This window comes from Polypterus senegalus, chromosome 15, assembly GCF_016835505.1.
Source record: "Polypterus senegalus isolate Bchr_013 chromosome 15, ASM1683550v1, whole genome shotgun sequence".
Lineage (NCBI taxonomy): Eukaryota > Metazoa > Chordata > Cladistia > Polypteriformes > Polypteridae > Polypterus > Polypterus senegalus.
Genome location: NC_053168.1, coordinates 80,898,767 through 80,917,343, shown reverse-complemented (window position 1 = coordinate 80,917,343; position 18,577 = coordinate 80,898,767). Strand labels below are relative to the sequence as shown.

General features: G+C 35.9%; 1 protein-coding gene across 1 annotated transcript in view; it reads left to right on the top strand.

The window, feature by feature from the left end:
- LOC120515662 (collagen alpha-1(XXVIII) chain-like) overlaps nucleotides 1-18,577 on the top strand; it is a 179,248-nt gene that overhangs the window by 971 nt on the left and 159,700 nt on the right. Inside the window, exons 2-5 of the mRNA XM_039736875.1 lie at nucleotides 3,325-3,483; nucleotides 5,273-5,838; nucleotides 10,511-10,531; nucleotides 13,378-13,431. Of these exons, the coding sequence (XP_039592809.1) occupies nucleotides 3,357-3,483; nucleotides 5,273-5,838; nucleotides 10,511-10,531; nucleotides 13,378-13,431 (768 nt within the window). The 5' untranslated portion in view covers nucleotides 3,325-3,356. The remainder of the gene's footprint in view (nucleotides 1-3,324; nucleotides 3,484-5,272; nucleotides 5,839-10,510; nucleotides 10,532-13,377; nucleotides 13,432-18,577) is intronic.

Sequence of the window (18,577 nt, the reverse complement as noted above, 5' to 3'; positions counted from 1 at the left end):
CGGCGTCTTATTAATCACAGCCTAAAATCTAAATGCACCAAACCTACAAAACATGTGGATCTCTAATCCAAATATATTACAAATTAACATGCAAAATGTACTTCTGATTTCAGTTATTTTTATGCGTTATAAAAATCGAATCGCAGGCTCATTTATCAAGTAAAATGGCAAAATAAATGCATTGTAATGTACATAAGAAGACATCTCCTTGAGGGTCTCCCAGGAATTTTACATTGAGCCAGGATACCTGGAATCAGTTTTTAAATTACCAAGGCATAATAGTAAGGAGCCCGTTCGTTCATGAACCTGAGACTACAGTATTAAAAAAAGGAGTTGTACTGTACTAAGCATTTTGTGTTATTACATCCATCCATTTTCCAACCCGCTGAATCTGAACACAGGGTCACAGGTCTGCTGGAGCCAATCCCAGCCAATACTGGGCACAAGGCAAGAACCAATCCCGGGCAGGGTGCCAACCCACCACTGGACACACACAAACGACAAATTTAGAATCTCCAATCCACCTAACCAGGATATGTCTTTGGACTGTGGGAGGAAACAGGAGCGCCCGGAGGAAACCCACGCAGACAACATGCAAACTCCACGCAGGGAAGCGAACCCGGGTTTCCTAACTGCGAGGCAGCAGCGCTACCACTGCGACACCCGTGTTATTACATGTCAATGTTTTTACCTTGAAAACTTTCTTGAAAATTGTCTTAAGTGAGTTTTGACAGGACATCAGTTACAGCTCTTTGGATGTTTTCAATCAGTCTGTTTTATTTCAAGTGGTCCCATTAATTTCATGACAGACCTCATATACACCTACAATCATGTACAACAAAACATCCTCAGACTTGAGTACTCTAACTAATGATCAAGAGCTGCTGGAGCCTATCCCAGCAGTACTAGGCACAGCTCAAGAAACAACCACAGAGGGGGCAGCAGTCCCTCACAGGATTTGTGGGAATGTGGGAGCACACATGACATCTAGGAGCAAAGCCATTTAAAGACATACGGGACATGCGTAGCTTTTGACCCAGGACTGAGTGTGATGAGTGTGAGATTAAGCCCAGTATCCTGTATATATAGACTGTGTGTGTGTATATACTGTACACACACACACACGCATATATATGTATATATACAGTATATATAAAAATAATACAGCCATTAATGCAATACACATAAAACAGATATAATTAGTAGACTAACTTGTTTATAGCTTTCATTAAAGTTATTTAAATTAACTGACCAAGGTGTACTATATTTTAATATTACTTTTTAATTGCTGTCTAATAAGAATTCATTAATTGCTCAATTAATGCATCATTCAGTCAGTTAAATGATCAGCTGATTGGTTAAAGGATTTTCTCTAAAGGGTGTAGAGTAAGTAAAGTTACTAAATAAATGTTATTTATCCCATGTTTTAGTGGACTGAAATGAATTGTAGTTCAACATTTATGTAACATAATATAGTTACATTTTTGCTTTTATGTCAAATATATATGCCACACATTGGTACTCTCCAGTTTAACATTACATGCTGATTAAATTCTGTTTACAGTATCAGTCTTTGTCATTAAATATCATTACAAAGCTCACATTAAAAAGATATGGCCAGCACATCAGTTTTGTTCATGGATTAAATGGAAGGTGTCCGAAAGGCTAGAGATTAGTGAAGAACATTGCAGTTGTTTTGATAACTTTTTAAATACAATGCCTATATACCTGATGTAGATGCATATACATTATTTTAAGGTTACATTTATTCTTGTCATTAGGAATCAGTGCAGCAACTGCTTAATTGATGAGTCACAGAATTAGTTCTTCAGTTAATGCTCTCATATGTTCAATACTTCCATCCATCCATTATCCAACCCGCTATATCCTAACTACAGGGTCACGGGGATCTGCTGGAGCCATTCCCAACCAACACAGGGCAGAAGGCAGGAAACAAAACCAGGGCAGGGCGCCAGCCCACCGCAGTGTTCAATACTTGACTATGCAATTTTCAGTAATTTTCTTATATGAAAAGCAAAAGAGTTTATATACTGTACATAATATACAGTACATGACACAAACACACATATGCATATTTTTAAAATTATAGATTGTAAATGTCAGTACATAAATTAATAAATAGCATTATATATTTTAATAACTAAAACAATATCAGAAATTATTGTCACACTGAGCTTTAGTTGAATATATAGGCATAGCCAAGTGCAGTTACCCACAGTAACACAGAGGTGTGCAAAGAACAGGCTTATACTAAAAAATTCTTAAGTAAGCGCCGGCCACACTATATATACTGTATGATTTGCCACAACTGCTCTGACGGATATTCATTTTCTAAGCCTTTTTCCAGTAGAGGATTGCTAAGGAGCAACAGATATATTTTGTGATGGCAATTCTTGTTCTTGGTGAAAGTCAGCATGGTGGTGCAGAGGTTAGTTCTGCTGCCATCATAGGGCTCAGTCAATGCCTGCACTCACTCTGAACCAATAGACAGCTTGTGGAGTTCCTGGGGAAAAATCCATGTAGGCATAGGAAGAATATGCAAACTTTTCATGGACGATAACCCGTTAGGATTCAAATGGAAGATGTGCATGGCAAGTGACCTAACTGTTGTGCTACTCATTCAGATAGTTTTTTAGTCTAATATTTGAACAATAAGGCAGAAATTAAATATGTAAGTCTTTAAATTTGATTGGTTGGTTCGATGTGAAGCTTCCTATATTAGAAATTAAATTAAATCATTTTGTATAGAATGGTATTGACTTGTTTTTATAATTCCAGTGACCAGATTTGACTCCAGCCTGGTCATTACCTGTGTTCAGTTAGTGTGTTCTCTTTGTATTTTTGAGGGCTTTTCCTTATTCTCTTTTTTCCACCAGTATCCCAAAGTGTGCATGTTATGTTAGTGAGTGGGTGAGTTCAAATTGGCTCAACACAAGAGGGTGCATATGTGCTTTGGATTGATGTTATGTCCAGAGTGGATTCCTAACTTGTTACTGGATGAGTCACCAGTCTCCTTGCCAAAGGGAGAAAAAAAGCTGAGAAAATAGGATGAAAGAATGAATGAATGAAGCACATTTAGTAGGAAGAGAACTATGTCTTCTTAAGTTTAAAAAATCACATTATCGCCCACAAATGTCTTAGTTTTAGATAGAGTTAGGAGAAAAAAAAGAAATCTCCTTTTCAATTACTTCAGTTTTAAGTGAAGCGTTTACAGGATTCCAAGTTTTTTTTTATTCTGTTGTGGTCTGACTGGTAATATTATATGTCCACTGGGAGACTTTGAATGATTTTTTTTTATTCCAGTTGAAGGAGGCACACTGTGTTGCAAAGGAAAAATGTGGAGGAGTTCACCTCTTTTCTTCCTTCTCCTGTTGTGTCATATTTTGGATGTAAGCTTTGGGCAGAATAAGAAAAAGCAGGGCCAACAATCCAGCAGCCTCCTCCTAAAAGATGAGGGTAAAGGTAAGGTTTCATTCTGTAGTTTAATTCTTATCCAAATGTGTGCTTTCTCTGTTGTGCCACTTCTCATTCTTTAATCAGGTGGTTGCTGCAGTAGAATTTACCCTGCTTTCTTTGTAGATACCGTAATCTTGCTTGACATACAGTTTGAATTGGCTTTGTATGTTTGGTATCTTCACAAAATCCTGGATCGACACATATTTTTTTTTTGTGGCCAAAATCCTGTATCAGCTGATTTGAGTGTAATTATAGTTATTAAGCAGTCATAATGAGCAGCAAATTAAAGTTTTTAATTTTGTATAAAGCAACACTTTCACATTTTTAGTGTATAGCCTATGCAACTTTACGTCTGACAAACTGGGCCATACTATCTCTTCTGTCTGCCTTTCCTTTTAATGGTAAAAGTTCTTTCGTTAAGCAATCTAATTAGTGATAGCTCGGAAGTTGGGTGGATAATATCCTTACTAGATTTAGAATTTTATCCCTGGGCATTTACCCTTCAACTGGTAAGGAACTGGCTAACCCCTCCCTCTTACCCAGCATCCTCGTTTCCAATTGAATTCAACGTGTTTTTCCTGTGAGTTCTTCCATCCACTTCCTTGAAGTTAAAGTCACCTCCTCCTACCTTATGATAACTCTGGACCCGTACCATTTTAATTATTAAGATTTAGGTTATTTGTGCCTCCTACTTTCTTTGTGTTTCCTACTCAGATCATTCTTTAAATCAATCAATGTCCTAGCATCCTCTCCACTCCCTTCTCACCCCTTCATAACTTTTCGTGTTTTTTATCTCCTGACTTAAAGCCTTTTGAATCCTAATGTGTACTTATGTGTATGGTGTCTGCTAGACCTCGAATGTTATTTTCAAGACAGCGTGACCTCCTGGACAAGGCCAAGGGGTCCTCCATATAATACCTGGCTGCGGCAGATAGAGGGTCATTTCCGGAGGGTGGGACTGGACCGCGTGTCTGCCTGGGGGGTTGCTAACCGGGATCGCGAGTTGTTTCGTCGTGTGGTGGGTGCGATAACGCACTGTACCGGTGCATGCTCCCCAACTTGACTTGACTTGTGACGTTGCCTTCTTCCCTCGTCTCATGGAAGGTTATACTTAACAACATTTCTGTATCCTCTAAAAATTCTAACTACTTTTTATCCAGCTGTGGTTATTCTGACTTGGTACAATCACTGTAAAAACTAATTCTAGCACCTGCATGGAACTATCCTGACTCACGCTGTCTCTTTCTGAAAGTCATGTTGCTTTAAATTAGTCTTATCTAAACTTTTAAGCAGCATGAATGAATGGATCATCTGGCACCAATACTGGGAAACGCCTGCTATACATTTGTTTGGAAGCGAGTGTACCAGTGTCTGGTGTTGCGTCCCCAGTCTCAATTTCTAATTTGTCTGTATACAGTATCTGCATCTCTTCTCTACTTTTGAGTTCTCTGTGTCTGCTGTTAAAATCTCCCCTTTAGCCTGCAATACTTTTTGATCTTTAAGGAAGAAGTTCTTTTATAGAACAGCTGTATTATGTGGGTGCAGTGGTTGTTACTAATTACATTGATTTAATATTTGACTTAAAGTGATTTTCATGAATGGTGTTTTTTTAATGAGCATCAATAAAATATGATAACAAAAATTGCACTCTGCACTTTTAATTTGATAATAAATGTAATCTTTGTTTAATTACAATGAGCACTCCTCATGCAATTAAGTATTGCCAAGTATTCATTTCAGTATTATATTGTTTTAGTAATGAACTAAACTAATTTTCTGTCTGTCCCTTGTGCAGACCTTGAATGTGACTTTGACATTGCTTATATCCTGGATAGCTCTGAAAGCTCCAAGTATGGACTGTTCCAGAAGCAAAAAGATTTTGTGGCAAATTTCAGTTTAAAACTTATGGACATAACATTGAATAACTGGAAGTTAAATATCAGACTGGCCCTTTTGCAGTTCAGCAGTCATGTGAAGAAAGAGTTTCACTTTCAAGACTGGGAAAATGTTGAGAAGTTCAACTCCAAAGTCTATGCAATGAATTACATTGGCCACGGTACATATTCATTCTATGCCATCACTAATGCTACTCAGCTTTTTCATGAAGAAGCTAAACCTCACGCAGTCAAGGTGGCATTGCTAATGACTGATGGGGTAGACCATCCAAAAAGTCCAGATGCTTTGAACGCTGCAGCTGAGGCTAAAAATAACAACATTAAGCTGTTCACTATTGGCCTATCGGATATCGCAAGGAGGACGCCAATTAATGCTAAGCTGCGCTCCTTAGCTAGCTCTCCAGCCCAGCAGTATGTATACAGCCTGACAGATCAAGACCTGCAGGATACACTATTCTTGCAGTTGGTGAGTGTTTATGGTATCCCTCTAATCTTTGGCCAATGGTAACAATGCATGTTCAAAGGGTTAACAAAATTACTGAAATAAATCAAAATTGTACCATTCTTAGGCTGAGGTATTCTGTTGCACTAACAACAGTTCTCATTGAACAGTCCACCGAATTCATCTACTGTATATACTAGCACTTACATGAGTATCCAAAGATGAACCAGTGGCATCTGTCTGGTGCTTCAGACAAAAAGCCATACACGTGTAGAAGACCGATTTCTTTTTGACGGCTGGTTTTACAACTCTTTTACTATTTGCTCTCACATATAGTCCAGGGTTGCAGGAACTGAAGTCTGTCTTGAAGAAACCAGTCCTGGATGGGTGCCAATCCATTGCATTGTACAAACATGCACACTCCTACACTCAGTCAGGCACCAATTTAGAGTCATAAATTAACCTACTTGCTCATCTTTGGCATGTGGGAGAAAACATGAATGCCCAATGAAAAACCAACATACTGACTACATTCTCCATAAATGAATAAGCCAGTTAAGTAGTCCTCCTCATACTGGCTTACAAACTATAGAAAATCTTCTTGGACCATCAAGGGCATCTAATAGGAGAGCACCAAAGAGTGCATTGCTGAAGTAGATTAGTTGTGAACTATAGTGGGGTAGCAGGATGGTACACTGGTTTGCCTTGCTGCTTTACAACTCCAGAGTCCCTAAGTATGAAATCCCATACTTAGGCTTGTCTGTGTTGGTTTTTCTCCATCTTTCCTCCCAGACTACAGAGAAATGCATTTTAAGATAACTGGCTACCCTAACCAAACCTATTGTGTGAGAGTAAGTGGTTGTATGTACACAGTTGTGCCATGGACCAGGGATCTTTCCAAGACTGCTTCATGTCTTGTATAAAATGTTACCAACACAGCATTTGACTCAATGGCTGAATTAGATTAAACCTGCTAGAAGATGAATAGATAGCAGTGTTTTTTTTAGAAAACAACAGGCTGGAATATTAGATGCAAGCAGAAGTAATGATAAAACTTAGTGCTCTCCCAGAAGAATACAATACGGCAATCTAAGAATGGGTCTTTGTTCTAGATGGTAGTGGGCAGTAGATGTTAACTGGCAAGAGTTAATATCCACAAGACTGAATGGACCAGTAAAAGCTCCTATTAGTCACTTAAAAATATTGACTGCCATAATTTAGAGATGAGAAAACAAACAAATGTGTTTTATTTATAACTAAATAGTAACTACAAATATAGTGTGACAAAAAAGAGGCAAGATACAGTAAATTCAATAGATTCATACAGGGTCATTTTCAGTACACATTGTAACTGTCCCAGGTCAGCTGCATTCTCAAATGGATGATTCTATAGGTAAACACCAATATTTCCATGTGGGTCAATCACATATGACAAGGCCTCCCACTCCAAAGAAGATCAAGCGCCGACATGGCTCCTGAAAACAGAAATCATGTGGGAAAGACTGGTAATGGCAGAGCAGAAACAATTACTAGAATTAACTAATAATAATAATAATAATAATAATAATAATAAAAAAGATAGTAATATGAAACAATGCCAGCATCAGCTCCACTATGCTAAAATAAGGAGTCTTGATTTAAATATTTGGAATACGAGAGATGTTTCCAGTTGTATACAAGGCATTCATGCCCTTTGTAATGAGTGCATACAGTAATTCTTTTGTCCACTAGACAGTAGCAGCATTGAGCACACATATTAAAAGTATTACTGGAGTGAGAAGAAATGAAGCGGTGCCAATTTATTGACCTGTCCTCTGAAAATTCTACGAATTGCAATTTTATTTTCCCAAGCAATGAGCGACTGTTAAAATTTAAATCCTAGAATGGCATTATTTGTACCTCAGACAGAATTTCCATCTTGACCTGATCTGGTACTGAGTTGTAGCAGACAGATCACTGATTGATACTAAGATATTTTGAAAAGAGGACATTAATGGAATTGACGCAAGACTGCATCCATCCTGGTCAGACCCAATATACAGTAAGTGTGAGGTCTGCCGGCTGAACTTAAAACACTAATAGTGAGACATACTAATACCAAATGTCTATAATAAGAATGCTTTAATTGCAAAAGGTGATACAGTCTATACCATGTGTATTTTATTTGCAATGCTTGATTTAATTCAGAATTGTGAAAGACTGAGCTAAACTGGTGCTAACCAGAATCCAGCTGTAAAAGAATTGCATGTATAGAAAGCCACAAAGGATATTTAAAGAAGCCAGTCTACCTGACAACATTGCTTATGGCTGTACAGTATAATGAAATGTGAGTGCTGTCAGGAAATGTTATCAGTCTGAGGGAGAACATGCAAACACCAGACAAACAGGCAGTCCAACCCAGAGATGAATTTGGACCCGACAGGTGGCAGCTTTGCTTATTACGCCATCTTATGTTGCCTGTCTGTGTTATCAACAGAATTATTATCCAGTTCTGTACAACATTGTATTTGTATATTTATTTATTGAACTCAGTATTTCACTTCTTTCATTATGCCCTTATTTTACTTGCATTTAGCTTGAAAATTATAACCAAGAGTAAAAATGTAGAGCATTTGTAACATGAAGTTCTTTGTATTAGGGCACAAAAGGACACAAGTCATATACTGTATACAAGATACATATTTACTGCAGATGTGCACAACATTTAACCCTTATTTTCCCTTCCTTTTCTCTGATGCCCTTAAAATTGTGAGCAGTGTAACCTAGAGGACAATGTGATGAAGAGTCTGTGTACCTGAGCATGAAGACTAATAAATTCTCAGTGGTAGACACATATATTCAAATAGTGTTAAGTTTAACATTTATTATATTTTACACCACCAAGCATTAGCCGTCCATTTACCAAAGCCACCTAATCCAGCCAAACATAATAATATATAAAAATATATAATATATAATGAATAGAAATTTCTTCTAATTGAAAATATCTAGAAATGTCTGCTTCCTAAATTTAAGTAGAATGTAAATTGCAGACATCTCTTGGATTAAGATACATGTTTCTTGGCTTAAGAATGTCATTTTGGGACACTGTGAAATGTTTCGTTGCCTATATGTTAAAGTATGTAGGAAATGCAAATCAATTGCCTTGGGAGCCAGTCAAGGAGATGCTTTATTTAAAAAAGGTTATGTAATTTTTTCCTTTACCTAGAAAGAAAGAAAGAATGAAAGAAAGAAAGAAAGAAAGAATAATGCTTTGTTGTGTTAAACCTATAACCCTTGTTGGTTCACCATGCCCACAACCATGGTAAAAATGTCCTATTCTGTGAAACAGACCATTCAAATATAGGAAACACGAAATAGAATATGATGGAAAGGAACGACCAGCACCTCAGTAATACATACTGTAATTCATCATTTATAGACAGGCATGCCACACTGTTAATTTAACACAAAGGAATAAATTGATGGTTTCTATTAAGGTGACAGCCAACCCCAAGTTAGCAAAAGTGCAACCTTTCAAGTCAAGCAATTCAAGAAAAAATGATTAAAATAATACTTGAGAGAAGAACTTAAAATTACAAAGCGATTAGGAATATTATACCAGATGTTACTTTCAACACTTTTTTTAACATGGTCACGGGGGATACAGATAAAATATACTCCATCCAATTTTTAAACTGCTTTATCCGATCATATGAAGCTGAGGAGGTTCCCTCTTTCCCATCGGTACTGGTTACAAGGCAGAAATCAGCACTCTACAAGGCACTGCCAATAACTTGCTCATTATTAAATTTACATTAATTTGGACATGTTAGGTGACTAGGAATCAATGTACTGTTTTAAACCAAATTGCCTATTGCTGTCAAAACATTTGTCTTATTACAATGTATTATACGTATGCAGTATTTTTTTATAAAGAAATGTAAAAAGTACTCTATTTACAGAAGTCTTTATTTTTATTATTAGGAACTCCCTCTGTGCACGGTGACTTTTGAAAAATGCTTGAAAAGTGTTTGTGTATGAACTCATTTACCTCCCTAAGCACTCCAGGATGAATGTTAGCTGGTCCCATGGTTTGTTTGATTTCAGTCGATTTAATCTAATCAGCATTCCTCCCTCCACAACTTCTAAATCACTGTGTACCACCTTGGCAGTCCCTGTTAATGCTGGTAGATTATCCACTTTTTCACTTCAGAAATACGCAAGTTTAGAACATTCATTATTTCACTCTGCATATTTTAATTTGCCTGTAGTGATCTTGATACCTCACTACCTCCTTGACTTTTCTTTTACTAAAATGCTGAAAGACTCTCTTTGAATCATCTTTTCTGAGTATTTCTTTCTAACTGACTTTTATCTTACTAAATATCCTTCTTAATGTTTGCCTTAATGCTCCCATATGCCCAACATTTAGCGCCGATGTTATCTGCCTTGTATACCTTATACAGCTGTTTGTTTCTTTTGCAGCTTCTTTTTACTCTTTTTATTTCTGGTGTATATGAAGACTGCTGTTTCTTAAGAAAAAATATAAAAAAAGCATAATGCATAAAGTTGGCTTTCTTAGTTTCCTGAATCAATTATACTGTATATTGTTTTATTTCTCAGCAAACAGTACTGCCTTGCTGCTCAAAATCACAGATTTATTGTTTTAAAAATGCGTTTTCATAAGCTGATTCAATGTTTCTTTTCTTTTCAGAAAAAAGTTGCAGATGATCAGGTAAGAATTTCATGTGCTTATTAAGGATTGATGCAAAATGTCTCTGCCCGTTACTTGGTACATTTTATATTGTAGTCTGTCACAGTTCATGTTAATAGTCAAACATCTAAATATATCAGCCATCAGGTTGAGTTTTATTTCAGTGTGCTTTTCAAATTGTGATAGTATTTCAAATAAGAATATCACAGCTTTCAATCCACAAGTAAGTTGGACAAGGAACTGTGAAGTATAAGACTCAGTGAAGAACCAATTTATTTTACAAAAGGCAAGACTCTTTTTATCAGCATAAGTCACATTGAGGGTTGCTTTTACTTCACTGATGAAAACAATGCAAGCAAAAAACTAAAAAACGAAACAATGGTTTAAAATCAACTTTTTGATGGTCTGGAGTTTTAACAAAAGACTAGGAGTAATAAAATGCCAGTCTCATGTTTGACTTTGCTGTTGTAATTTCACAGCATACGCCATGCCAAGAAGAGGTCTAACTGTGCTTGGTTTTAAATTGTGGCTGGCATTCAAAAATTTTTAATGCTAAACAATATAGAATGTAATGTTAAAATTGTATGGGAGAGTAAGATTTTTAGCTTACTAGTTATATGATATCCCTATTTAAACATAGAGCAAATTTCTCAGACTTGTGTAAGTAAAACCCTTCATATTTGTAACCATTCATTTGTTTAACAGTGGCTCAATGAAGTTCTATCTATCTATCTATCTATCTATCTATCTATCTATCTATCTATCTATCTATCTATCTATCTATCTATCTATCTATCTATCTATCTATCTATCTATCTATCTATCTATCTATCTATCTATCTATCTATCATGCCTTGTTTGTTCTATCTATCTATCTATCTATCTATCTATCTATCTATCTATCTATCTATCTATCTATCTATCTATCTATCTATCTATCTATCTATCTATCTATCTATCTATCTATCTGCCTGCAGCTGAGTGTCTTTTAATACTTGACCTGCTATGACTATTACCATAATTAAAAATTAAACTGAGGCTTAAACAGTCAGGCCATAATATAGTATACATACACAAAATATGGGTGACCAAAAAACTGCTAATTCTGAATATTCTGAAGTTGAATATTTTGAAGGTAAAACTGTGATGGATCTAAATGTAAGCAGGAAATAAACTAATATATCGTGAATTATCCTTTTGCTGCTTTTAAATTTAAAGTAATTGACTCATTTAGCATTTTTTATATGTTATTAATTTTTTCTGCCAGTTACTTTTCAAGAAAATCATTTTATTTTTTATATTTCAGATTTTGATGGTCACTTTTGCTAACTTTATTAGCTTAATAAAGTTGTTATTAAGTTGTTGTTGTTGTTGTCACTACATATGCTACATATGAGATCAAATTGTGGCATCGTATATAAGAACAAGAGCTGCATTTATTTTCTATCTGAACTACAGACAATTTCATTTACTTTACAAATTCCCTAGAGTACAGCAAATAAAAGTATTTTAGGATGGAGATCACCTTTTCAAATGCATGTTCTGCTTAGGTTTTGCAGTTTTTTAATCGATTTTCTTCTTTTTAACATTTGTCTTCCAATGTCACAAGAAAAGTTTAGCAAGTTTTCCTGCCACACTAATAAAAATGAAATGCAGTAAATAATTGTGCTATTTAAGGATAGATTAATCCAATCACTAAAATATGCAAGAAAAGTAATTTAACAAGAGACCAACAAAAAAGTTTTTTAATTGGTACAGTTATTCATTTAAATCGATTGCCTTGCCTGTATTGCAGTTAATGCAACCAGGACTGAGGTGTGCTGTGGCACACGGCAGCTCATGTCAGATAACACATGCATGCTGCTGTCTGACATGGCTACACATGGACTCACCTCTTTTTAAGCCTAAAGTAATAAATTAGGGCACTCTGTTTTATTCTCTTCTTGATTTTTAATTGTAAGTGTTTTAATGAATACTTTCTTGACCTTTAATAAACTGCAGAACTGAAAACTGCCCAAATTTACTTACTTTACTTACTTCACCTCCAATAAAAAGTATTTGGTGAAGCCTGCAAAGTATGAAAAAATGGAAAAGCAACACTGCCACAAGTCTTTATTTTTTACACTACATATCAGGTATCATCACAAGTCCATCTTGATAGAGTTACATTTCAAAGACAACAGAAGAATAAAAAATAAAAATTAGACAAAACACTACACAAGTGAAATGTGAATTGCAGTGGCAGTGTATGGCCTCCTATTTAAAAATGCACAAACGAGTGAAACACAGACACTACTGCCATGCTCGCTGAACAGTACATTGTGCGGATGTCACAGATAAAGTATGAGATTGTCAGTTTTTAAAAGCAGTAAAGAAGAGTTGTGTCTCATTGGAATGTTGAAACTAAAGGGGCCTCAAATACAGATACAGGGGAAAGGAATGAATTGAAGCATTGAATGTACACAGCAGAGGATTAGGGTACAATATTTGTACTGCACATTATGCTAAGCTGAAAATGAAAACAGTGGCTCTGGGGAGTAGCTGACAATTTCTTAAATGTCAATCTTTTTTTTAAAAAAAAAGAGAAAAAGACAGATGTATGTGACATGACATATATTACTAACATGTTTTGACATTTACCAAATGGCAGCAGGATTTAAATTTATAGTAAAACTATACATTTTGAATGGAGTGAGCAGTTTAAGCTACTGTTCCATTAGAGCAGCTGCTAAAGAAGTTCATACTGATAGTATAATATATATCATCCATATAGCTTTTCACATGTAATTATACTAAAATTACTATAATAATAAAAATAATGACAACAAAAGTACTTTATATTAAAGCTTCATTTTTTTTTATTATAGTGTCCTCAGCAATGTTTTTGTGAGAAAGGGGAGAAAGGGCCACCAGGAATCCAAGTAAGTATTTCTTCCTCTACAGATGCAACTCATAATTTAACATAGTTTTTTTTCAGTTTGTCTGATAATTTGTTTTTTAGACTAATTGATAAATTATATTTATTTTGTCCATAAGGAGAAATAAAAGTTTTACAGAAATTTAAAGTAATGTATTTTTATTTATATAATATAAACAAACAACATCTCCCTACCCAAACATATATAAAAATGTCTGGCTTGGATTAAAGCTGCTGCTATCAATATCAGGTTGTTTGGTGGAAGTATGACAAGGTCACATCTAATTTATATTTAAAGTCCTTAACACTTGAATAAAGCAGGTCCAGCTTGTAGTAACTACCAATTGAACATACTGATAGAAGTCTGTTTCCTTGTTTGATGTCACCAGCATTCAGAATGATACATCATTAAGATATTGGTAACAGACTGAATCATTTCTGTTGCACAGTCTTCCAGGATAATGTAACTTATAATCAGTAATCATCTATAATAATATATATATATATAATGTTATATATTATACTAGCTGTGTAAGAAACTATTGAAATTGTTAGAAAAAAAAATTGAAATGCAGAGTCGACAGTTTCGTTTTGTGGACATACTCACCCCCCCTTTCTATCACCGACTAAACAAGTTTCTCTCTCGTTTGTCTTTCCTCAGCAGTTTCACTTTGGTGACTGTGTTGCTTTCTATCAGCTTCATGCTGTAGCCTTGTTATTCTTTCTACTTCTGACTCGTTAACTTGGAGCCGCCTTGCTGGCTCTTTGAGCTTCATGTTGTAGCCTCGCACTTCCGGGCCGGAGAGACAGACACACACACTTCCACACGTAGACGTTTTTATATAAGATTATATATAATAATAATATACGAGGTGTGGCAGAAAAGTAATGAGACTGGCAACACTGCAAGCGATCTGGCAACGCTGCGCTGTTGTCCTTGATAGAGCACGTGTATCAGTACCCTCCCATAGCTCAGTGCGAGTTTCAACTCCTTCCGTTAAGTACGTGATTTTTGTGACTGCTATTAGCGAAGTTGTGTTTTTGGTTGTGCGTCACACAAAATGGAGCAGCGGAATTCGGAGCAACGTTGTGCCATTAAATTTTGTGTTAGGCTTGGAGAATCGGCAAGTGTGATGTTTGAAAAGTTAAAACAGGCCTATGGGGAACATTCTTTATCCCGAGCTCAAGTTTTTCGCTGGCACAAATCATTTTTGGAAGGCAGAAAACACGTTGAAGATGAACACCGTTCAGGGAGGACTTCAACTTCGAAAACCAATGAAAACATCGAACGTGTGAACACTCTTGTGAGATCAGACCGTCGTTAACATTAAGAATGTTGAGTGAACAATTAAATTTGAACAGATTTACCATTCATCAAATTTTGACTGAACATTTGCACATGCGAAAGGTCTGTGCCAAAATGGTGCCGAAAAACCTCACAATTGAGCAGAAGGACAACCGGAAAAACGCATTCCTGTGGTTCCCCAGCCCCCTTATTCACCTGACCTCAGTCCATGTGACTTTTTCCTTTTTCCTAAGCCAGTGCTTCTCAATTATTTTCTGTCATGACCCCCCTAGGAAGAAGAAAACATCTTGCACCCCCCCGCACGACTATAAATAGTATCATTTATACTGTATGTATACTTTGTACTGTGTGCAAAGCGCGCATGCTCAGTCCAAACAAAACCCCTACACCACCAAGCGAATGCTCCCTGCGCACACTCTGCCAATGAGCGCCACTGCCCTTAATGTAGTGGAGTGGTATTGCACTTTATTCTAGAACAGTAAAAAAAATCAAAATAGAAAAATAAAAAAGCATGTTCCCCGAGGTCAAACGCGCCCTGGCGCGCCCCACTATTTGAGAAGCACTGTCCTAAACTGAAAAATGTCCTCAAAGGACGTCATTTCGGGACTTTAGAAAACATCCAAAAGAGTGTAACGGACATGCTGAAGAGCATACCGGTTGAAGACTTCCAGCGCTGCTACCAACAGTGAGAACAATGTCTCCATCGGTGTGTAGCTGCCCAAGGGAACTACTTTGAAGGGGAAAACATTGATGTTTGAAAAAAATAAAAACTTTGGTAAATAAAAAATCAGTCTCATTACTTTTCTGCCACACCTCGTATATATATATATATATATAATATATATAGTATTTTATATAATCATCATCTAGAATAATCAGAAGCAATCATCAATGCCAAGTTGAAAAGATATTATGATGGTGGAAGTTTTGGGACCTACTGACAATCTGGTAAGGCAAGGTTGATATCCCTGTTTGACCAGGGTAGACTAGTTATTGCAGATTCATGTCTTTCAAGGGTGTGGTTCTAAAACTTGGAAGGGAGATACAGGAAAGCCTCATTTAGATTATCAGAACAAGCAGTATGAACAAGTTTGTAAGGTGCACAGTTTAGTTCCCACCATGAGCAAGTCACTCAACTTGCTTCTAATGTAAACCATTGTGATGCAATTCTGTACCTGTAAAGCATCCTGGAATGGCATTCATATCAGAAAAATCTAATATAAAGCACACTTTTTGCTAACTTGTTGGAATGAGTAAAATCTGGTAGAGACATGATTCAAGTGGAAGTGAGGCAGACCACTCCAATTTATTTATTTTGCACTTTTAAAAGTATGTCATATTTACACTATGTGAACTGATATAAATTTTAGTTGACTTTTAAGTAAAAGATGTTTAAATTCAGCCATCATTAAGTAGTAAATTTCAATTAAGTAAATGAGAGATGCAATAACTGATATCAAACAGCATATGGCAACTTCAGGTCACTTAAAAGTAACCCTGTACTTCTGTCACATGACAAGTGATTAATTACATCACTACATGGGAGTTAATAAAAGAGAATAATAAGTTAAACCATGAATTTGACTTGGGGCAAAAATCCACTAACAGACAGTGAAAGAGATCATGAAAGAGAGAAGAGAGAGAGATATGTTGACAGCCTGTTATCCTAGGAATTTACAAGTAAGTTGCCAATTTAATGTAGCAAGAAGCTGGGAATAATATCTCTGAAAACTCAAGGGTATGGACAGAGGTTTGTTCCATGCCCCATTGGTCTCACATGAATAAGTTTTGTTTTGTTTTGAATTAATTTCCCTCTGTATTCTGTTCTACTGAAATAATTATATTCGTTTAAGTTGTTGAGCCAAAAGTAAACAGATCCCTGCTCACATACAATAGAAGCTTGAAAATCACATGTTTTGAATATTTTAGTGATGAAATATCAGCCAATTCACTAGCTGTGGTTTATTTATATAAAACAAAAAAGTTTTGATGATTGGCCCGTGGGCACAAGAGTAATAGTGGACCCTGGAGAAAGAGGAAGATCAATAGTGAAATCCAGGAAAATATGTCTTCTGGGTAAATTAAGGTTGTAACTATCACACATAAATACTTGAATCAGTGAGGTCTTAATTTATGGTAGGCCACCAAAAATGTCTTAACTAATTCTTTAGTTTTTAAGTTTTCTTGGTGGACTGCAATATTGGATTCATGCCATCTTTGCACTACCTGTCTCTGAAAGGCCTTCATAAGAAAAATTGTATTTTTGAGCACAATTGGGCTGTGAGAAATTAATCTATTAAATAACCTTGGAGTCTACATCCTCAATAGTGGTTATAAACGTTTCAGCAGGATTTATAGGGTATTTTCCCACTGCTTAGTAGCAGTAGTAGTACTAGTATTGTCATATGTGTAGTGAAGTTCCCATGTATATGCTTGATCAACATGTGACACAAATTCTTGCATAAGTTTAATAATGATCAATATGGAAATATAAAATTTAAACAGATAATACTAAAGACTATTCTACGTGTTAAATATTTATTCTCTTAGCAGTTCTGAAATGAATAAGGTTTTCATGGGCAAAAAGACGAAAAATTGGAACACGGCCCATTCCAAAAATTGCCTCCATTCTCCCATCATTAGCTTTATTGCCAACATCGAAATCTCTTTCAACACTACTTAACTCCTTAGGTAAAAACACAATAATGATGCTTCTGTGTGTATGGATGTTGTTGGGACTGAACCAGTCCAAATTAAAAAAAAAGACTGTTAACTCTAAAATTAAAGATTTGCAAAATACTTATTTTAATATGCTAAATGCTGTTTGTGCCTCACCAAACAATTTACATTTATCCATCTTTGCATACCATTTGTGTTGTCTTTGGCTCCTTCCAACTTACCGCACTTGCCCAACATGGGCTTTTTATAGCAGGAGAGAAGATGGGGATGTTATCTGTCCATATAAGGATATCTTGAAACATATGATTAAAAGGTAGTACCAGAGCATTTGCAAATGCACATAGAATCACCAACTATTCAAGAAGTTTCACTTTCAAGAATTCTCAATAAATTATCAGATCTACAGTATGAAGAGTTACAATAGATTCTGACGAGGCAAAAATTGGGAAACGGACCAGGACATGACAGCTAAACATAGACAAAACAAGCAGTGGTTGAAAGCAAAAAGTCAACAAAAATCCAATGTAAAATATCAGAATCTTAGTAAAAAAAAACTTTCAAAGTTCTAACTCCCAAAACTGATTTTTAATTGCGCACTCAAAAACAAAACTTAGGTGCTAGAAACAATACACCTCCGCCTTAAAGAGCAGTGGCCTGATTATGTCATGCATTGTACTTCAGGTGGTTATGTGGAAGGAATGGAACACCAATGTTAAGAACAATATGGCCTTGGCCATGCAAACTACAAGCAAAATATTGGTGTCCGCCTTCAGTGCCAGAATACAAAATTGTGGTGAAGTACAGTAAGGTCAAAAAGATGACTAAAATGAGATCTTTAACATGAATACAAAAGTGTGCAAAAATTGATTCTGCATGTTCAAACATCTTTATTCACAATCTGAACAAGGAACAAAGAGATTAATGGTAGTGAATAATGATTTTGCTCAGATCCCTAAAAGCAATACAGGGACGCAACTAACCATATTCTTTCTCTTTTAAAAAGGACCTTGTGTCAATAGAGCTCTTTGATAGGCTGATGAAACCTGTCACAAATCCCTTTGAATGTATTCATTGATTGCTTTACTTTAAGTCTAGATAATGGATATAATATTCCCTTAGGTAATGATGTCCCAGATAAAAATGAATAGCACAGTCTCCACTCCAC